At 44.5% G+C, this 23,586-nt stretch overlaps 1 protein-coding gene across 2 annotated transcripts in view; it reads right to left on the bottom strand.

Moving 5' to 3' along the window:
• Positions 1-13,865, bottom strand: part of LOC121434799 (myomesin-1-like) — a 127,544-nt gene extending 113,679 nt beyond the window's left edge. Inside the window, exons 1-2 of one of the 2 annotated variants that reach the window (XM_041633771.1) lie at positions 13,726-13,865; positions 8,931-9,271 (exon numbers count right to left, since the gene is read on the bottom strand). In XM_041633771.1, the coding sequence (XP_041489705.1) occupies positions 8,931-9,244 (314 nt within the window). In that variant the 5' untranslated portion in view covers positions 9,245-9,271; positions 13,726-13,865. The remainder of the gene's footprint in view (positions 1-8,930; positions 9,272-13,725) is intronic. The other variant, XM_041633770.1, reaches the window with a different exon arrangement.
• Positions 13,866-23,586: the final 9,721 nt, after the last annotated feature.

Raw genomic sequence — 23,586 nt, 5'->3', positions numbered from 1 at the left:
TTAAAAAATACATCAAGATATGGCTACAGCCTAGTATTTTTATGAACATAGATGTACAAATAAATTCACGAAGCATTAAAAAACTGCATCTGGGGCTGGAGAGACAGTGCAATGGTTAAGGGTACTAGGTACTGGGTACCCCAACATGGTGGCTCATGACCATCTGTAATTCCAGTACCAGGGGATCCAACACGCTCTTCTGGTTTCCTTGGGTACCAAGCATGCACTTGGTATACATACAGAGAAGCAGTCACACACACACACACACACACACACACACACACACACACAAATAATAATAATTTTTAAAAATTAATCTAGTAAGTGCCAGTCATGGTGGCACATGCCTGCAATCCCAGATCCCAAGAGGCAGAGGCAGGAGGATCTCTATGACTTCAAAGTTTAGTCTAGTTAGCTCCAGGTCAGACAAGGTTACATAGTGATCCCATGTATTAAAAAAACAAACAAACAAACCAAAGGGATGTTTGTTTCAACCTCCAGTCCTTAAAATCTAGGTATAATAGGATATAAAACCAAGTGAAGTGAAGTGAACCCCGTCATTCAAGGTTGATTTACTTCAACAGAATAAAAACAAAACTCACATTATCATCTAATATATGTGTAAAAAGAAGAGGATTGGACAAAATTTGGTGTTCATGCATGTTAAAAAAGAATCTCTCAGCAGGAGCTGGAGATATGGTTCAGTAGTTAACACTTGTCCCTGCGAGGACCAAGGATCAGGTCCCAGCAAACACATGGCAGCTAATAACTATCTTTAACTCCTTTTTCAGGGGTGATTTGTCCTCCATGGGCTCCTGCATGCACAAGGTACACATGCATATACTCAAGCACGCATAACGAAAAATGTAAATATTATTTAAAATCTCTCAACAAAATGGAACAAGAAAGGAACTTCCTCACCCTAATGAAAATGTTTGGTTCTATCTATATGAAAAGTCTATAGCTAATATACTTAATGCTTCTTTCCTTGTCCTTTTTCTTGGGTTCCAAGGATTAAACTCAGTTTCGTGGGCTGGCTTTGCAACAGTAAACACCTTAACCTTCGAGCATTTCACTGGTTTCCTAACAGTTCTGCTGTGGGAAGATGCTCTTGTACCCTGTAAAGATTTGTCACTTGTATTGCTTTAATAATATGCTGATTGGCCAGTAGCCAGGCAGGAAGTACAGGTGGGGCAACCACACTAGGAGAATTCTGGGAAGAGGAGATGCTCTATTTGCAGTTACCACCCAAACACAGAGGAAGCAAGATGAGAATGCAAGAACAGTTGCGGGACCTGCAAGGACAGAAACTTCTACCTACACAGTTCTTTTGTTGTAGTTGAGTTTTGTGTATGTGGGAAGGGGTGTTGTTGTTTGTTTGGGTTGGGTTTTGGGTTTGTTTGTTTGTGGGTTTTTTTTTTTCTCTGTGTAGCCCTGGCTGTCCTGGAATTCACTCTGTAGGCCTGGTTGTTCTGGAACTCCAAGAGATCCACCAGCCTCTGCCTCCCACGTGTTGGGACTAAAGGCATGTGCCACTACACTCAGCCTGGCCCATTTTAAAGCAAGAATGGGAGAGCTTGCTCCTTGTATTCTAGGCAGACAACAATGGAATCAAGAGATGCCTTTAGTTGAATTTTCCTGTCCTTGTACAAGTTACACTGACACACCCCAGCTCACAATATAGATGGTCCTGTGGTTGACTAGAGAGTGCATCACTTCCTCATTCCCAGAGAATGCTGGGGAAAGGTCAAACCTGTTGAAACAGTTCCCGCAGGCTTCCCCACTGCCTGGTCAGCAGGAAGATGCTGACAGACTTAACTTTTCACCCCAGGCGTGGGGATCGAACTCAAGTCAGCAGGTTTGGTGAAAGAACCTTTACCCACTGAGCCATACTGCCAACCGTCTTCTGGAACCAAAGCAAAGATGTCCTATTATTTCCTGCTTAGTTGGAGATCAAAGGGAAGTGGAAGATCAGGAAAGTCCAAGTTACAGAATCCGGGCGTGAGATGTGGCTCAGGCTGTGAAGTGTGTGCCGTGAAAACATGGGGATGTGAGGTAGATCCCAGCACTCATGGAGAGAGCTGAACGTTGTGACCATGTGGACCATGATTTCAGCACTGGAGGACTTGCCATCCCATTAATCCAGCTGACCTCTCAAGATCCTGGGTCAGTGAGAGTGCTTGTCTCAAAACTGTGGGAAGAGACAGAGGAGGGCACCAGACACTGGCCTCCGGCCTCCATGCGTGCGTGCACACACAATGCATGAAAACGCACACACAGAGCCCTTGCATCCCCCCTTTGATAACTATTGTTGATACCGTTGTCACACAAAACATCAATTTTGCCATTCTGACAGGGTTGGTACTGTCTTTAGGGTCTTTTTTTCTCAATGTAACCATGAGCTAAAGGATTGGTAACATAGCCAGTCACCAATCTGTACCACAGCCATACTGACTCCAAGCAAACCACCTTGACTCCAAGCAAGACTGACTGAGGTCAGCCAAGCCTTGAGCACATTTAAATCTCTGTACTTTCCACTTTAACACTGGACATCTAACTACAAAGTAGAGGGTAAAAATAGACCTAGCCTAGTGTTTACATACACTGCAGAGGAACCCAATTCCAATGCAGGGGCCTTTATCAATGACACTGTTCACAATCAGAAGACATAGCTCATTTAGCAGGAAAACTCCTTTCCTTTTGAATAAACTTAAAAACAACCTGAAGAAACTATAAAGATCTAAGCCTGCATCTGTTACTCATAGTTCTAAAAATGAAATATTGAAATGCCTCCAAGGTTATGTTAGGTTTCTTTCTCTTTTACATTCAGGATATGAAGGGGGAAGGATGGCACTGGTATTTTCCCTCCCCATATGCACTATTTCTAGCTCATCTTGTCCCCACCAAGAATCTTGAACTCTATCTTCTTTGAACATAGCAAGCCATTAATAAACACTAACCTACACACACAGAAGGAACAGGTGGTGTGACACATGATTATAGTTTAGTTCCTGTGTAAAGTTTGTCTAAGGCTCCATAGCAGGGTTCCCTCACGCTCTCCAAAAATCCAGTTCAATTACTAATGTTTGAGATGATGTATCAAATTATGAATAAATAAGGATACTGCATAGCATCTAAATAAACCATGTAAAATTAAAGTGGTCTGAGCATAAGTTTGCAGTGGAGCTAAAGAAATAAAATCATTTGAAAATATAAATGTAGAACATTCTATCAATTCTTCCAGGTTGGGAAAATGAAATAAATACATAAGAATATAGCTCATAACTTCATGATCATAAAAACAGCATCTTCTGCAGACCCGGAGCAGACGATCCAGGAGGACGGAGATTTAACATCTAATCCTTTCACTGCAAGGCAGCTGCTCTCCTAAATGTGGTCCTTGAGCATCGCTGTGGAACATTCCTCCGGAGAACAAGTTGATGCTGGCACACACACATGTGGTGTTAATTCCTCCCAACTTTCCTTTGGGAGGTGATTCGTTTGAAATAAGTGCTACAAGAAATAGATCCTCCTCAGCGACAATATTTCCATTTCTGCAGCCAACATGAGCTCCTTCTGAGTATCCCAAGGCAGAGTATGACCTATGAAAGTGAGATGGCAAAAGGATCCTGTTCCACTCCACGTGGAATTTCAGAGTGCTGCCATCGTGCATTCCAGGTAGACCCTGGCAGACTCTGCTGTTACTGAACCTGCCGGACGCTCCCTCGAGGTCACTGTAACTGACAACATGAAGCTGTAGAACAGGAACTTAGGAATTTCTGCCCTCTCCATACCGACTCACACAAGCCGCTGCGTTATTTCCCCAGTAACCTTTGTATGCCCTGAGAGAGACACTTTTTCCAGTCGCCTTGATATATATTTTATATTTAAATTTTGGAAGCCTGAATATATTCCATGTATTACGAAAAATGCCACCTAAGCCTTGGAGAAGTGCATTAGAGGCAGCAGGTGGTTAGAAGCCATACAGCCCAGAAATGTCTACATTTTAAAAGTGAGTAATGTTTTCTATAGACTATAAATAGACTTACTTAAAACTTTGTATATCTTGCATGTCTTTTTTTTAGTTCCCATAAAATGTTTTATTAAGAGTAGTAAAATACATCCTGGTCTACAGAGAGAGTTCCAGGACAGGCTCCAAAGCTACAGAGAAACCCTGTCTCGAAAAACCAGAGAAAGAGAGAGAAGTAAAATAGCCAGGTAGTGGTGGCGTATGTCTTTAATCCTAGCACTTGGGAGGCAGGTGGATCTCTGTGAGTTTGAGGCCAGCCTGGGCCACAAAGCAAGTTCCAGGACTGCCTGGGCTGTTACACAGAGAAACCCCGTCTCAAACAAAACAAAACAAAACAAGAGTTGTAAAATAAAAATTGTCTCAGACTGAGGAAACACACATCTACCCAACACAGTGGGCTAGATGAGCAAACACAGCTAAGTCAACTGCAAAAACACGGGATTTGCCCCAGAGAAGCTTCCATGGTACAATGTCACGACACCCCCCTTCTCTGAGGGACTGCAGACTCACTGTAACACTTCTGCTTCAGTGATCACTGAGTTTGCGGTCTGGAACACTGAGATCCGCTGAAGGTTCTGCTGAGGGTGGAGGAATCGCAGAATGGGTAGCAGAGGAAGGGAATTACAAACACCAGCTAAGGCCATGTGACAAGCTGCAGAACCAAAGATTAAAATTGACAGGAGTGTTTCTGTCATGTTTTGATAAGAAAGTATTTGTACATATATTTGTGTTTTCTTTCCTCAATTTCTTTACTTTTTTTATTAAGAATTTTTAATACCATATTTTTTCATTATACATAGCTATCCCTGTTCCCACTCCCTCCCCTCCTCTCAGCCTCCTCAATTTTTTTTTTATCATGTAATGGTAATGGCATAAAAAACAATGGAATCGAATTGAAGACCTGCCCGGATATTAATTCACACACCTATGAACACCTGATTTTTGACAAAGAAACAAAAAAGATACAATGGAAAAAAGAAAGCATTTTCAACAAATGGTGCTGGCATAACTGGATGTCAACCTATAGAAGAATGAAAATAGATCCATAGCTGTTGCCACGCACAAAACTCAAGTCCAAATGGATTAAAGACCTCAATATAAATCCGACCACACTGAACCTGATAGATGAGAAAGTGGGAAGTAACCTTCAATGCATGGGCACAGGAGACTATTTCCTATGTATAACCCCAGTAGCACAGACAATAAGAGCATCAATAAATAAATGGGATCTCCTGAAACTGAGAAGCTTCTGTAAATCAAAGGACACAGTCAATAAGACAAAAAGGTAGTCTACTGAATGGGAAAAAAATCTTCACCAACTCCACATCAGACAAAGGACTGATCTCCAAAATATATAAAGAACTCAAGAAATTAGACATTAAAATTCTGAATAATCCAATTAAAAAGTGGTGTACTGAACTAAACAGAGAATTCTCATCAGAAGAATTTCAAATGGCCAAAAGATACTTAAGGACATGTTTCACATCCTTAGCTATCAGGGAAATGCAAATCAAAACAACTTTGAGATGCCATCTTACACCTGTCAGAAGGGCTAAGATCAAAAACATTATTGATAGCTTATGCTGGAGAGGATGTGAAGCAAGGGGAACACTCATCCATTGCTAGTGGGAATCCAAACTTGTGCAACCACTTTGGAAATCAGTGTTGCGGCTTCTCAGAAAACTGGGAATCAACTACCTCAGGATCCAGCAATACCTCTCTTGGGAATATATCCAAAAGATGCTCAATCATATGACAAGAGCATTTGTTTAACTATGTTCACAGCAGCATTATTTGTAATAGCCAGAACCTGGAAACAACCTAGATGCCCCTCGACTGAAGAATGGATAAAGAAAGTGTGGCACGTTTACACATTAGAGTTCCACTCAGCAGTAAAAAACAATAACATCTTGAATTTTGCATGCAAGTGGATGAAATTACATCATCCTGAGTGAGGTAACCCAGCCCCCCCCCCAAATGAATATGGTATGTACTCACTCATAAGTGGATACTAGTCATAAACAAAGGGTAGCGAGCCTATAGCTCGGGATCCTAGAGAAACTAAGCAATAAGGTAAACCCAAAGAAAAGCATATATAGACCCACCTGGAAATTGGAATCAGACAAAAATTTGGGAGGGGGCGGGGAATATGGGGGGAGAGAAGGGGGTTGAGGAGAACTTGAGGGAATAGGATAGCAGAGATGGAGGAAGGACAGATATGAGAGCGAGGAAAGAGATACCTTGATTGAGGGAGCCATCATGGAGTTAGCAAGAATCCCGGTTCTAGAAAAATGCCCAAGAACCCACAGGGATAACCCCAGCTGAGACCCTAAGCAATAGAGGAGAGGGTATCTGAACTGACCTTACACTTGTAGTCAGACTGATGATTATCTTAAATATCACCATAGAACCTTCATCCAACAAACAGATGGGAACAGAGGCAATCACCCACATTGGAGCATTGGACTGAGCTCCCAAGATCCAGTTGAAGAGTAGAAAGAATGAGAGTATGAGCAAGTAATTCAAGACCATGAGGGGGTCATCCACTGAGACAGTTTGCTTGAGCTAATGGGAGCTCACCAACTCCAACTGGACTAGGAGTGAATGAGCATGGGAACAACCAAGCCCCCCTGAAGAGGGTTAACAGCTGGAGCAGACTGAGGGGCCATTGATAGTGACACTGGGATGTGTCTCTATTCCATATACCAGTTTCTTGGGATCCTATTCTCTTTGAATGTAAACCTTGCTCAACCTAGATGTAGTAGGGAGGGCCTGGGGCTTTCCACAGGGCAGGGTGCATGGCCCTCTCTTAGGAATGGAGGGGGTAGGGTGGAAGGGTCTGTGGAGGGAGAAGGAGGGGACTGAGAGGAGGGGAGGGAGTGAAAATTTGGATTGGTATTTTTTTAAGTAATAAAAAAAGAATTTTCAATACTACATTTTTTCAATATACATAGCTATCCCTGTTCCCACTCCCTCCCCTCCCCCTGGCCTCCTCAATTTTTTTTATCATGCAATGTAACATGATAACATGATGCATAAGTATAATATCAATATGAGAAAATTAGTGGTAATCATATTTAGGTTTGAGATACTAAAAGAATATCCCTCAAGGAACAATGTCACCAATTCTAAAATTTTTCAAAAATTTATAATGCATATGCAGTTGTTCAAGGGATAGTTATATCATGTTAGGCATAATCATTACCTGGTTAAATATACAATGCATTTGCAATTGTATATGGAATAGTTATATCATGCTAGGTATAATTATGGCCTAGCTATTGTTTTCATGTTAAAATTAAGCATGACATAAGGAGCGTGTGTCAAGTTGACAAGGGGTGGACTGTGATGACTATCCTTGGTTGTCAACTTGACCAAATCTAGAATTAACTAAAACCCAAAAGTTTAGATACACCTGGGAAGGGTTTTTTTCTCAATTAAAATCATTTGAAATGGTAAGAAGCACTTTTAATCCAGACCTTTTGAGGTTAGAAGATACATCTTTAATCTAGGCCGACTTTCTACTGGCAGCCTATATAAAGAACGTGGAAGAAGGCTTGCTCTCTTTGCTTGCTTGCGCTCACTCTCACCGGCAAGTCTATACTTGCATTAAAGGCTACTTTTTCAGTATTTGGGAATATTCTGAAGACCAGACAAGACATCCAGCCTTGTGGACTGAACCACTACTGGATTCTTGGACGTTCCATTGGTAGACAGCCATTGTTGGACTAGCTGGACCACAACCTGTAAGCCATTCTAATAAATCCCATACGTATCTGTCTGTGTGTATAATATTACACATATTATATATAATATATATAATATATATTATATACCTTCATTCTACCAATTCTGCTCCTCTGGGGAGCCCTGACTAATACTAATTTCTGGTACTGATGAGAATGGACTACCTGGGGCTGGAGAGCTAGATTAACAGTCAAGAGCACTACTCCTCTTCAGAGGATTCAGGTTCCATTCCCAGCTCTCACACTGTGTGTCTCATACCACCACATAAAACTCCGGTTCCAGGGGCTCTGGCACCCTCTTCTGGTCTCTGTGGGCACCTACATGCAAGTGGTACACATAAACTCATGCCATCACACACACATACACTGAAATAAATTAGTATCTCTTAAAAGAAGGAAACGTCCCGCTCTCACCTGCAAGACCTCAGTCAGGAAATCAGCCTTAACTCCCACCCCAGGCAAAGAGATCCAAATGGGAACTTTCTAATATAACCGTTCATATTTATGCTAACTTTACTGTTTTCAAAGAAGCAAGAGTCGGGGTTTCTGTCACAGAGCAGACCTTCACCTGTGATTTACTCTTCCTAGCATCCCACGTGACCTTCTGTTTTGGGGTAGAGTCTCCTCGCTGTGTGTGGTCAGTGATCTAATTTGACCCAACGCATGCTTGTTCCTATCGTTCTCAGGCTCACCCAGTGAAGGCCGGGCTTCTGTATAGAATATTCCAGATCGAGAAAATACTTGTTGCTTGAATAATAACTTGGGACTTGGAGCACTGGTTTTCCGATTTTGAAAAATTCCAATGCATCTCTGCTGTAGATTAGCTCCCTGGCGCCTGTGAATTTTATATTCTGTACTGGCTTTTAATCTAAGCCGAAACACTATGAGCACCAAGAGACCTGCTGAGTATCAAAACGTTTCCTGGCCCTGTGGCTGCCAGAGTAACCAAAACTTCCTTGCTTCTAGAAATACCACTGCAGTGGATGGCTCAAGCGAGACTCTCCAGTGAGACTCAAAACTCCGTGAATTTCAAACAGACAGTAAAGGGGAAAGGTAAGACACAGTGCTGGGGTCTCCCTCCACACCTGGAATAACACGGTCGCCATATTTAAGGCAGAGCATGTGCCCGAGGTTGGAGGCTGCTCCTGACTTACCCGTGGGAATAGCCATAATCATAAGCCGAGGCTGTTTTCCGGCTGACGTCAGTCCCTCGAGAGAACTGGGACGCTCCAAGACTGTAGGCCTGAGCAGCTTGCTGCTGGGAGGAGACTGCTGACGCTTGACTAAAAGCCTCCGACTCCTGGCGGTGTGCTGCGGAAGAGCGGCTGCTGTAGGCGGTGGAGCCATGCGTGTAGATGGCAGAGCGCTTCTTCTCCTGCTGGTAATGGCTCATGGTGGTGCGAAGGTCCTTGTTCCGGTAACTGAGGTCATAGTGCTGGTGGGACTTCTGATAGAAAGGCAAAGACATCGTGTGCCCTTGAGAGGAGGGGGCAACCTACAAGAGAACAGTTCTTGACTGAACAATCCCCAAGAACAATTCATCTCAGCCAGAGTAGAAAAAATGCAGATTGCAATGGTTCTGAGAAGTGAATAGGAAAGACTGTAAGTTCACCTTAACCGGGCACTCACAAATCCTCTCCCTGCCATTATGTGTTCTTTTCTTGCTTGCTTAGGACAGTCAAACAAAGTTTCTTCTCTGACTACTGTGCTTTCTCTCAAACATTCTGTGGTGCCTATTTCTAATTTTCTTTATTTTATTTATCTATTTTTAAATTTCATTTTACAGTCAACCACAGTTCTCTTCCCACCCCTTTTCCTGCCACCCCCCCCCCCTTACCTTCCCCCAGCTTCTTCCCCCATCCACTCCTCCCAGTGGGTAAAGGCCCCTATAGGGAGTCAAGGAAGTCTGGTACATTGAGTTGGGGCAGAACCAAGCCCGTCACCCCTGCATTAAGGCTGAGCATGGCATCCCACCATAGGGAATGGACTCCAATAAGATAGCTCACGTACCAGGGATAGATCCTGGTCCTACTGCCAAGGGTCCCTCAGATAGACCAAGCTTCACCACTACGTGCTCCAGATGAAACACCCACGCCAAAACACCAAGAAAGAGCAAATGTGTTGGCGAGCTAACAGTGGGGCTGCAGAAAGAGAGGAAGGGCAGATAGTACAGGCTCCTAAAGGAGATACAAAGGGTGTGACTTTTACTCAGAGAGCTAACACGCCAAAAGAAGTCTCTGAAGAAGCAAGCCCTTGCTCATGTCTGAAGAAAAGATTGTTGAAGAAAAGCCAAGAGATCAATTAGAGGGCTACACTGGGCTGAATTATACCCTTTCCCCAGACTGATGTGCTAAAGGGCCTCCAACCCTCAGAATGAGACTGCGTTTAAAAACTGGGTTCTTGGGGCTGGAGAGATGGCTCAGAGGTTAAGAGCATTGCTTGCTCTTCCAAAGGTCCTGAGTTCAATTCCCAGCAACCACATGGTGGCTCACAATCATCTGTAATGAGGTCTGGTGTCCTCTTCTGGCCTGCAGGCATACACACAGACAAAACATTGTATACATAATTAATAAATAAATATTTAAAAAAAAGAAAAACTGGGTTCTTAAGGGGAAAATTCAACTGAAATGAGCGCATCAGGAGGCCCTTAGCCACCAGGGTTGGTATCCCCAGAATAAAAGAAAATCAGGATGGTGTCTCAAATACTTGATAGGGTGACCACCATGTGAAGGACAGTGTCTGAACACATGATAAAGTGACCAACCATGTGGGTGGCAGTATCTAAACAATGATGGAGCAACCATCATGTGGAAGCACAGGAGAAGTGATCCATCTACAAGCCATAGCAACCATCACGTGGAAGCACAGAAGTGGTCCATCTACAAGCCATAGCAACCATCACGTGGAAGCACAGAAGTGGTCCATCTACAAGCCATAGCAACCATCACATGGAAGCACAGAAGTGGTCCATCTACAAGCCATAGCAACCATCATGTGGAAGCACAGAAGTGGTCCATCTACAAGCCTATCAGAAGCCTTACCATTGCTTTACCCTTATTCACATTGTCTTGATGTTTTGCCTGTATGCTATGTTTGTACCCCATGTGTGTGCTGACACATGGTATAGAGAAGAGGGTGTCAGAGCCTTTGGGACTGAAGTTACAAAAGGCAGTGTGCTGCCATGTAGGTGTTGGGAATTGAACCTGGGTCCTCTAGATGAGTAGCCTTATCAAATCTAAGAACACTTGACCTTGGATTTCTAGACTCCAGAACTGTAAGGAAATACATTTCTGCAGGCTAGACCTCTTGTCCTTTACACTGGGCTCGTGGTTCGAAGGGACAGCCAGTGGCATTCACATGAAGGAAAAGGCAATGCTCCCAAGGCTTTTTATTCTCCTGACTAGGAGAGTGAAGTTACCATTATCTGAGATGGGGAAGGGAAGAAAGTATCATCTGGGATGGAAAAATCCAGAGGATGGTTGGAGATGTCCTACATTTAAGGTACCTGCTACACCCTCCAGCTGATGGTTTAAGTGGGAAGCCAAGTGAAGAACACGGTCATAGTGTAGGGTGGATATTAAATCTTAGAGCCAACTGCATGTAGGTGAAACTGAAAACAAAGATTGCTGGGTGGTGGCGCACACCTTTAATCCCCGCACTCTGGAGGCAGAGACAGGTGGATCTCTGCGAGTTGGAGGTCATCCTGGTCTCTGGACGTTTCAGATCAGCTAAGACTGCACAGTGATATCCTTTCCGAGGTGAGAGAAGAAGATGAATATGAGTACAAACAGTAAAGCCCCAGAACTAAACCGGGGTCTGCGAATGTTTATGAATACAAGTTCTCCCAAATCTTATAAACACTTGGCAACTTTCAAACCAGAAAAAATACTTATTCCAAATAAAAATATGGATATTTCGATTCTTACTATATAAAGAAGAACGTCAGGCCTCAGTGTGGCAGCTGGCAGTGTGAACTCGGGCTGCTGGCAGTGTGAACTTGGGCAGCTGGCAGTGTGAACTTGGGCTCCTGGGCAGCTGGCAGTGTGAACTTGGGCAGCTAGCAGTGTGAACTTGGGCTGCTGGCAGTGTGAACTTGGGCTCCTGGGCAGCTGGCAGTGTGAACTTGGGCAGCTAGCAGTGTGAACTTGGGCTGCTGGCAGTGTGAACTTGGGCTCCTGGGCAGCTGGCAGTGTGAACTTGGGCAGCTGGCAGTGTGAACGCCCGCTGGTCATTTAGCTTCAGGAGGGGAGGCTTCACATTGTATTTACTTTTCTATTTACACCGGTCCATCTATTAATTAACTAATTATGCGGGGTGCATTGTGTCACTGCATGTACACAGAGGGCAGAGGACAACTTGTTAGCATCTGCTCTTTCCTCCCTTCATGTGGGTTCCAGGGATGGAACTCACGTGCCTTTACTCACGGAGACCCCGCATTCACTTTTATAAATAATGCATCACCAAAGAAAGACTACCCGCCATGTGGGAAAATAGGGTATGTCATAATTTTATAGATATTTCCCCCTAAGTTTTAATGCATCATATTTTGAAATATTATTTTCAAAAATATGTAAGAAAATTATTTTCAAGTAAAGGTTTTTTTCAAACCTTATTTTACTTAAAAATCCTAAGTGGGGAGTGAGTCCTTTAAATTTTTGTCAAATTCAAAACTAAGTTTTATTTAAACTGCTTAAAAACTCAAAGTGTACTCTCTAAAAAAGAAAATCCAGAAATGTGCATCTTAGGTCCCATGGAAAATACCAGTCTACATGGCATTTCCTAAGAAGAAAAAAAATAGCTACTAGCAAACAACACTTAAATAGATTGCTTTTCCTGTTATTAAATATACAGAATTGTACTTAATAGTTACTAGATAATGTTTATAGTATAAAGCGTTTGGATACATTAATCTAGAATGGTATTAGTGTCGTGAAATGTTAGAGAAGTCTCTGTGGCAGTGCCACGAGTGACTTACAAATAACAAAGATCTTTCACTATATTATAATGCAATTATATTATATTATATTACATTGTAAACTAACACCACCACCAGATGATTCAAAATGCTGTCATTTTCACAGAACATATTATTTAAATGTATTACCCTAATTCTATTTTCCAGTCTTTGTTATCTGACCCAAAGTACATTTATTTTATTAATATCTATTACTTAGTACATAGGGGTCATGTATTACCAGTAAACAGGGCTTGACTTTAAGTCACCAGGACTGACTGACCTTTGGAACCAAGGTATAAACCACCTCCTTTTCTTATGTGAGTCAGGTTTAGCCCAATACACAACAGCCAGAATTTGTTAAAAAGAAAGATGATTTTGTCATCTTCTGTGCCTCTGAAACCTACATTTTCTTCCTAAAAATAGTTTGGGAGCTGAGGAAGAAATACTAACTCTGTAATTGTAATCTTGCTGCAGGACTCTTAATGCTGGCAGCAGAGGCCAAAAGCTGATGACAATTACCTACAGGAGGCAATAATTTCAGGGTCACAGTGCCAGGTCTGCCACCTCTCTAGTACCCAACCATTTTCAAGTCAGAAATAACACAGTGCACTTGAGAGTTCACCCACACTGGAGCATGCGCTAGTGGCTTTGAAGGGAATTTGTGTGCATCTGGCCTAATTTGCACTAGGGGATGGAGACAGATCTGTAGGCATGCAGAGGAGGGAAAACACCTCACTACTTCCTGTCCCTCGTCCAGTCCAGATTCCAACCAGACCGCTGAACTATAACTTGGAGTTGAATCTGAAACAATATGATCTTATAGTTCCAGCAATGGCAGCTTCATTTCAAAAGAATACAGTGACACAGCAAAATGGCACGGGCCCCAGCAGGCACCCTGCGGCCCCGCTCTCCCTTCCCCTGCATTGCCCTGCTGAGCTGAGAAGACAGACATAAACTACCGAGTGCATTTGCCGCCTGTGTGTCACACTTACCAGTCTCTGGGGCAGAGATGGCCGGGGGATATTCCACTGCTGTGGCCAAGGAGCAGGAGGAGAGAATGAAGACCCTAGGTGGCTGAATCCCAGAGAAAGTTAAGAGGCAGGGCTAGAGGCAGGATCAGGGGGCCAGTTCAAAAATAATGCATGTGGTCAGGCAGCAGAATGTCAGGGCCCCACAGGCAGCCTTTTATGGCCAAGAAGGCAGATAAATATAGCAGCACAAGGGAGGGTAGTCCCAGACCCAGAAGAGACGAAGCAGTACAGCAAGAAGTTGCACGAGCAGTAGGATTAGGCTGATGGTTCCATGAATCTGGCCTCATTAAAGCAAATAAAGCAGTTTCACTGGGTTACATGGCCAGTGTCCAATATAACTTTATTGCTTTATATTTAAAAGTGCAAAACAAGTGGCTTGTGTTTATAGCTAAAAACAGGTGTAGGAATCTGATCCTCAAAATATACTTCATGGAATTTTACTGCCAAGATGTGGGCTTTGTGTGCGCCACTGGTAACACATATACCACAGGGGCAAAAGGCACAGCGTGAAAGAAAGAACTCGAGGCTGACCCAGCGTACCACGTGCTGGCCATTTCACTTCACGATGAACACTCCTTGTTCCTCTCGGTTCAAGAAAATTGACAAAATGCATCAGAGCTTCAGATGTAAACATTTACTTCCTTGTTTCTTAGCAAAACCCTCAGGAAAAGGAATTCATTATTGTGTCCTTCCAAACTCAAGGACAGGGACAGCCCAACTAACTGGTTCTTTGTTCCCAACCAATTCTGCTTCTTCAACGGTAAGAGGAAGAAGGGGCTCAGCCTGACAGCACAGGTTCCCTCCCCAGACTCCATGTGGAAAGAAGTCTGGAGCAATGGTTCACATCCGTAATTCCAGAACACCATAGAGCCTATAGCCCCAGGAGTCCTACAGCGAGATGACAGACAGATGTTGATGCCTGCTGCTACACCATACAGAAATATGGGCCTACAGACAGGACGACCACCATGAAGCTGGTGGGTCAACGGACCTGAAATACTCAGCCGAGCTGAACAAGACAAACACCCCAGCTGAGTGAAAGGAAGAACCAACCCCAGCAAGCTGTCTCTCCCACTCTCACACACGGACACACAGCACACATACTAACTGAACGGAAAATACGCAACTACATCTATAAACTGCAGAAACCATTTGCTTCAAGAACTTTCATCAGGTTTGCCTCGCAGAATGCCTAGAGACTTTTCTGGTATATGCGGTTCATTGAGACCACATTGTCTATAAAACATACTTTAATTCAAGTCGGGTGGAGGTGGCACACGCCTTTAAACCCAGCACTAGGGAGGCAGAGGCAGGTGGATCTCCGTGAGTTCCAGGCCACCATGGTCTCCAGAGTGAGTTCCAAGACAGCCAGGGCTACACAGAGAATCCCTGTCTCAAACAAACAAGCAAACAAAAAACCATAAATAAATAAATAAACAAACAAATAAATAAATAAATAGTACTTTAATTCTATAATTCCACTCCTCTATATTCAGAGAGAGACGAGAATTCTAGCTAGTTTCTTCTCTTAAGGAAATGTCTGGTTTTAAGGCAGATATAGATTTTCTCTTTAAGCTAACTGGAAGAATGTTGGCATTTTCTGAGTATAAAATGATGAGTGACTGCAGACAAAATAGATGTCTAAGCTTTATTTAGGCCCTAGCACTCGGCCAGCTCGCGTTCACTTTACAGCAGCACACAAAGTAATCAGTGGCAGACCATCACTCTCTGCATGAGGGGGGAATGAAAGAAACATTGTTAAGAAGTGAAATGTGAAGAAAACAATTAAGAACCAAATTCCACCTAAAATAAGAAAGCTATTTCCTAGGCTTAAACTAAAACTCACATATCTACAATATGAAAAAAGGAAAATGAAAATATGATAAAAATGAAAAGAAACTCTGCATCTATTCAGTTAAGTGCATGAAGCATTTGCTGAAAGCCCCTGCATGGGCTGCACCCAGCACACCAAGGCACAGCGCAGCACACCAAGGCACAGCGCAGCACACCCAGCACACCAAGGCACAGCGCAGAGGCACAGCGAAGCACAGCACAGCACACCGAGGCACACACAGAGCAGCACGCCGAGGCACACACAGCGCAGCACACCGAGGCACACACAGCACAGCACACCGAGGCACAGCACAGCACACCGAGGCACAGCACAGCACACCGAGGCACAGCACAGCACACCGAGGCACAGCACAGCACACCGAGGCACACACAGAGCAGCACGCCGAGGCACACACAGCGCAGCACACCGAGGCACACACAGCACAGCACACCGAGGCACACACAGCGCAGCACACCGAGGCACACACAGCACACTGAGGCACACACAGCACAGCACACCGAGGCGCACACAGCGCAGCACACCGAGGCACACACAGCACAGCACACCGAGGCGCACACAGCGCAGCACACCGAGGCACAGCACAGCACACCGAGGCACACACAGCGCAGCACACCAAGGCACACACAGCACAACACACCGAGGCACACACGGCACGGCACACCGAGGCACAGCGCAGCACACTGCAGAGTGAAAAGATCCCTAGAGACAATTACATGGTGGTGGACTCAGTGACACGATGCAGTAAGGACGTGGCACAGGAAGAAAACATGATTCCCAGTTAGAGCTTCATAAAGCAACATCTAAATGATTCCCTCACCTTTACCAGATGAGAACAAAGAGGGAAATCTAACGTTATGCTGGGAAAGGGGAAGAAAAATAACTGATACAGGCCCTGTGGTTAAAAATTTCCAAATTCTAAGCCCAATCTCTCCAATGCAGATCATCTAAACCTAAGAAAAATCTTAAGTGAATTACCGGGTTTTTTGAAGGCTGCAGTTGGAATAACCTACAATTGTAGGGTAACTAGCTTGTATCCCCACTAGCTTAAATTTGCCGTGTGTGTGTATGTGTGTGTGTGTGTGTGTGTGTGGTGTGTGCACACACCGCACATACATCTACGTGCGTGTAGGGAGGGTGGGTCTTGAGTATCTGATGTCTTACCTTGCTGCTCATTGAATGCTTCAAGAACCACGTCATGCCCCTAGGCTTTAAAGCTGCATTCCTTCTCAAGCGGTCTCTAGATGGAGTTTCTGGGCTTTTGATCTAGAAGGTGACTGACCTACTCTGTCCTCACTCATAAACTGAGCAGCATACCTTAGGAAGGAACAGTTTATTCTCAAAAGGAAACTGCTTGGAATTGATATCTCACCTCTGACATGCCCCTTCTTTGGTGCTGTTTTGTTTTTAACCTCTGATGTCCCTGAAAACAATCCAGAAATGTGTTTGTGTTACCATTTAAGGCTGTGGGTTGCAAGCAGTGGAGTGAGGAGGTGTGGAAGAGGGGCCGTGGGAATAGTGAGAGGACTGGGCCTAGAATTCTTTCCAGAAGCCAAGTTTCACCCAGTTATTAAATGAACCAGTTCTGAACTAGATCTGGATCTAAAATTAGAACTAGTTATCTGAGCAGTGGCAATGTGAAGCCAACCGTCTCCCATCAGGCCCTGCAGGCTGCAAATGTCCTGAGCAAGTTCCCTCTGAACTAGGCAGAAGGGAAGGACTTCTGGAAAAGAGCAAACCTGTGATGGTACAGCACCCAGGTCCTGTCCACTGCCATGTCTCTGGAGTAGACTCTGCCACCAGTAAGCTCAAGCAATCCCAAAGAGGCCTTGGTTTTCTGTGGAATGCTTTACTCATGCCTTCAAATATTAATTTCTTTCTGTTCTTTCCTGGGCCTGCACTTCCTTCTCTCACTTCTTTCCCCCATCACAAGAACCTTTACTCTGCCTCTCCAGACCCTCGGTATTAACTGTTGCTCACTGCTGTGACAAAATGCCTAAAGGAAAAAGCTTGCCTGGGCTCACAGCTCGAGGCGTGGCCTGTCATGAGAGGGAGGCACAGTGACAGGAACATGAAGCCACTGGTCACGTATGTTCACAGTCAGAAAGCAGAGAGAGAAAAGCATGCTGTCGGCTGGCTTTCTCCTTTTCACTCAGTCTGGGACTCCAGACCATGGGATGGTGTCACTCACATTCAAGGTGAGTCTTTGCTACTCAGTTAAACCTTTCTGGTAACATCCTTAAAGACACACTCAGAAATGTGTTTTTATGGTGACCCAGAAGCGTGTTTCTGTAGTGACCCAGAGGCATGCTTCTATGGTAACCCAGAGGTGTTTTTCTATAGTGGAAATGTACTTCTATGGTGACCCAGAGGTGTGTTTCTATGGTGACCCAGAGGTGTGTTTCTATGGTGACCCAGAGGTGTGTTTCTATGGTGATCCAGAGGTATGTTTCTATAGTGACCCAGAGGTATGCTACTATGGTGATCTGGAGGTGTGTTTCTATGGTGACCTGGAGGTGTGTTTCTATGGTGACCTGGAGGTGTGTTTCTATAGTGACCCAGAGATATGTTTCTATGGTGATTCTAATTCCTACCAATTTGACAACAAATATTAATTATCATACTCTGCATGTTTGCTTCAAGAGGGAAGCTCTTGGTTGCTAAGTTGAATCTGGCCCAGGACTGTTGGCCAAGTCAGCAGAGGCAGATAAAATATTTCTGCACAAGCAGCAAAAGGGTGGGTAGTCAGGGGCACTGATGGAAACTCTTACTGAGGCAGAGGTGAAGGAGTGACCTTGGCTTCTGCCACCACCCTAGATCCAAAATGTAATTGATGGAGGAGGGTCATTTGTCTATGTGTTACTTTCATTGGTTAATAAAGAGACTGCCTTGGCCTTTTAATAGGGCAGAAAATTAGGTGGACGGAGTAGACAGAATAGAATGCTGGGAAGAAGGCAATGAGGCAGACGCCATAGCTCTCCTCTCCGAGATGGATGCAGGTTAGAATCTTCCCGATAAGCCACCACTTTGTGGTGCTACACAAATTACTAGATATGGGTTAAAGCAAGATATGAGAGTTAGCCAAGAAGAGGCTAGAGATAATGGGCCAGGCAGTGCTTAAAAGAATACAGTTTCCGTGTTATTATTTTTGGGGCATAAGCTAGCCAGGTGGCTGGGAGCCAGGTGGCAGGAAAGCAGCCCACTGCTCCTTCTACATGCAATGGTCTGTCCTGTTCCTTTAAGAGACAAGCCCCACCATGAGGGGCATTGGGGCATTGGGTCCAGGCAGGGAGCCATGAGGCGGGTAAGAGACAGACAGCTAGGCACACCATGCAGAGTGAGGTTAGATATTTATATTTACTTAGTGGGTTATGGAAGAGAAGAGGAAAGGGGAGAGGTGGAAGGGGTACAAGGAGGGGTGGGGAGAAGAGGAGAAGCTACCTCTTTAGAAGAGAGATAAAAAAGAAGGAAGGAAGGTCCACTGCCTCAGGGGACTGGGGGGAGTGGGTGGGGCTTGTCTCTTAAAGGGACGAGACAGACCATTACCCAAACCCTGGCCTTAACACCTCTCTTTCTAGACTACACTGTCTGGGGGTAAATGAGGGCAGAGATATGGGGCAATATCTTTCTTAGTTTTTTTTTTTTTGAGATAGGGGTTTCCCTGTATAGCAGCCCTGACTGTCCTGGAACTTGCTATATAGACCAGGCTGGCCTCAAAATCACAGAGATCTACCTGCCTCTGCCTCCCGAGTACTGGGATTAAAGGTGTGCACCACCACCACCTGGCTTGTGGGGCAATATCTTAAATGGTAAGCAGGTTCCACGCCCTGAACATCAACTACCTATAATATACTCTAAGATACTCTCATATACCACTAAGATAATGAGAAAGTAACTACCCTATGTTTTAACCTTGATCCATGCCCTTCTGCTCACACCACACCCATCTGCTCACACCATGCCCTTCTGCTCACACCACGCCCTTCTGCTCACACCACGCCCTTCTGCTCTCACCACGCCCTTCTGCTCTCACCACGCCCTTCTGCTCACACCACGCCCTTCTGCTCACACCACGCCCTTCTGCTCACACCATGCCCTTCTGCTCACAACATGCCCTTCTGCTCGCAACATGCCCTTCTGCTCACACCGTGCCCTTCTGTTCTCACCATGCCCTTCTGCTCTCACCACACCCTTGTGCTCACGCCATGCCCTTCTGCTCACACCATGCCCTTCTGTTCTCACCATGCCCTTCTGCTCACACCACGCCCTTCTGCTCACACCACGCCCTTCTGCTCTCACCATGCCCTTCTGCTCACACCACGCCCTTCTGCTCACACCATGCCCTTCTGCTCACACCATGCCCTTCTGCTCACACCATGCCCTTCTGTTCTCACCATGCCCTTCTGCTCACACCATGCCCTTCTGCTCACACCACGCCCTTCTGTTCTCACCATGCCCTTCTGTTCTCACCATGCCCTTCTGTTCTTACCATGCCCTTCTGTTCTCACCATGCCCTTCTGCTCACACCATGCCCTTCTGTTCTCACCATGCCCTTCTGCTCACACCACGCCCTTCTGCTCACACCACGCCCTTCTGCTCTCACCATGCCCTTCTGCTCACACCACGCCCTTCTGCTCACACCACGCCCTTCTGCTCTCACCATGCCCTTCTGCTCACACCACGCCCTTCTGCTCACACCACGCCCTTGTGCTCACACCATGCCCTTCTGCTCACCACTGATAAATGAAGGGCTCTGTGCATGTTGAGTTCTCCTGTGGCTAAACACTAATCTGCTTGGCTCTTTCCTTTTCTCTTTCACTTTGCCCCAACCCCCTTCCTGTGATTCTGACAGAATCTTTGCTTGACTCGGGCTGTAATGTTTTCCTCTCATTATCAACTAATGTGTGTCATCAAATAACATGCTTGAATTCCAGAGACAGAAAATTACAAAATGTGGCATTTTGAGAAGTCTGATGACTTCATCACTGTTTCCACACAAAGGCATTAGCAATTAGAACCACATTTCACTCATGAATCCCTTTATTTTCCAGACTAACCGACACATTACATGTAATTTGTCAGAATTATTGAGAGCTGTGATCCACTCATGCGTCAGTACTAAGACACGCTGTCTGAAAGCCTGGGCACTGTGATGAACTACAGCAAACCAGGTCCTGAAGCCAAGGCAAAATCAGGGCTACAGCTGGGGGCCCAGGACATGTGCAGACAGCTCATTCCTTCTTCTGTCCCTTAGAACCTTCCCAGGGCCCCTCCTTAGCACAGTGTAGGGAATCTTGGCATTGGAGCCCGCCTAGTCCTCCAGCCCCACCCCCTCTGTTTCCCTAACTGCTCCTGAGCTCCAACCACAGGTAAGTCCTTGCGATTCCCCTAGCTCTGGGGCTTGAATGCCTCGCCTCAGTCCCTCCAATGAGCCATCCTCTCAGTTTGCCTACCACGTGCACACTTCTTTCCTGGCTTCACTTCCCCTCCTTGAGGACTCCTTGTCATCCCCTTGGGGAAATGTCCCCAATCCCACTAGGCTGTGATATTATGATATATATATATATATATATATATATATATATATATGATATGTATAAGTGATATATATATCATATGATATGTAAACAGTGTGTTTGTTTCTGTTTCCTGAGCTATGAATTACCTACAGACAGAAGCTGGTCTCTCTGTATAGGACTCCCAGTATCTAGCATGTCTCTTGACATATAATGGCTCTTTGATAAGGAACCAGGAACTACTCAGAGATGGGAAAAAGAAGAACAATGAAACAGCCAGGCCCAGGAGCAACAGACAAGTAACAGATCAGCTTTCAGTACTATCTGCCTTGTTTGTCTCCAGAGCTGGTGATGGAGCCAGCCAAACCACTATGGGCTGGGCCTATCTCTAAGAGTCAGATTCATGGAGACAGAACCGTGGTGGTGTATTTAATGGGTGTGAAATTTTGGTTGGGAGAGGTGAAAAGTTCTAGAGATGAGTGAGAGCAGCATACTTCATGCCACAAAGCAGTAAAATGGCCAGTTCACCACCTATGAGTACTGGATGCTCAGAGCCCCACCCTTCTAACAGATGGACTTGCCTCTAGTAAATCCGAGAAGGGCAACAAAGAGCTGTGCTCCCCCAAAAGGAGGCAACAGTACCAGCAGAAACAATTGCTGCTCTGCATAAGGGGCAGTGTGGACCCTGGTCACTGTGGTTATCAAGCTGCATGCATTCCTTTCCATCCTGCCCATAGCCATCCGTTTAGTAGTATTGCCGAACGCATCGTATTACTCCTGTACTTTGTTGCCTAGTCTAAATGCTAAGCACATGGGTGCTTCTGGGATTTGCAATTGGAAGGAGGCAGTAGGTAAATCTTCATTTTCACCTAGGTCTTCCATCACCCATGTTTTCTTCTGTGAGGCCTTTTAATCTCTCTGGTTCTTGTATTTTCTCAGGCCCCTTGATAGGGAGGAGCAAGAGCAATTCTCTTTCCTGGATACATGTTAGGCTCATCTGAGCAGCTCTAAACCATACTTAGGACAAGGCTGTATTCTAGAACAATTAACTGGGAATCTTTGGAATGGACATGAATGCTTTTTAAAAGCTCCAAGATGATTCCGGCATGAAACATAAGAGGGAAAAATCATCTCACCTCTTTTAGTTCTAAAGTCACAAAAGTCTGGAACTAAAAAGAAAGCTACAAATACCTGTACAAACAAAAATTTCCTTTTCAATTATTTCCTTAGGAAGTGTTTTTCCAGATGGTATTATGAGTTCCAGGGTATGTTTTACGAGACTGCCATTTGGAAAAATCAGGCTGATGTATAGTGCCAGAAACCAAATGTACCATACTGTTACTCAGTACTCCATTAATAATACAATGTTGCGCAGTGTGGTGACATGCACTTATAATAGGAGCAATCACTGAGGTTGAAGCAGGAAGATCATGAGTTCAAGGCTAGCTTGTCTCAAAAACAAAAGCCAAAAAAAAAGAGAATGTTTGGATTATTTTGTCAAACATTCAATAGATGTAAGAGACATCTATTTTTAAATGGATTATAAATTTCTTTGTGGGGCTGGAAATCCTGCTTGGATTTCCTCCTGGGTGACATATTTTTTCAAAATGTATGTGAGTTATGTTGATTTATAGGTGGATTTTTTTATATCACCATTAAGCTGTTATAAACGGCCATCGTTGCTGAGAACTCCTGTATATTGCATACCATACTGGTTCTTTACAAAAACAAATGTTAACTTTTTTTAAAACCAAATCTCGCCGGGCAGTGGTGGTGCACACCTTTAATCCCAGCACTTGGGAGGCAAAAGCAGGAAGATCTCTGTGAGTTTAAGGTCAGCCTGTTCTACAAGAGCTAGTTCCAGGACAGGCTCCAAAGCTACAGAGAAACCCTGTCTTGAAAAACAAAAAACAAACAAAAAAAAAAAACAAACAAACAACCCAAATCTCTAAAAGATACTTATTATCCCCAGGTATAAATGAGAAAATTAGAGTTCAGGGAGCTTAGCAGAGCTGCTTCTCTAGCTCTTTAAAGTCACTAAAGGTCACAAAATTATAGAGGGCAGAGTGAAGTTTAAATCCAGTTCGGGCATGCTATAAGGGCCCACTATTAAAGCACAGTTAATAAAAACCCAAAACATATACTGTGGTTCAACCTGAAGACCAGAAAAGCAAAGCAGCAAGCCACTGAGCTTTGACCTCAGTACAAATGGCGATCCTGCCTCCAAGAAAACTCAGGATGAGACTGTGAGAGAGCTGTCTCCTCCCGTCTTACAGTCCTCTCTGGTTCTGGGATTAAGGACGTGCACCACTACTGCCTGGTTTCTATGGGAAGCTAGTGTGGCTACCAGGATTTAAAGGTGTGTGTCACTGCTGCCTGGTATATAAGGCTGGACAGAGTGGCTGTTTTACTTTTCTGATATTCAGGCAAACTTTATTTATACAAATGAAATGC

Source organism: Microtus oregoni, unplaced genomic scaffold (genome assembly GCF_018167655.1).
Source record: "Microtus oregoni isolate MIOR12 unplaced genomic scaffold, Mior012 000044F_ref0000062, whole genome shotgun sequence".
Lineage (NCBI taxonomy): Eukaryota > Metazoa > Chordata > Mammalia > Rodentia > Cricetidae > Microtus > Microtus oregoni.
Note: the sequence above shows the minus strand (reverse complement) of the source record. Positions and strands in the feature narration are given on the sequence as shown.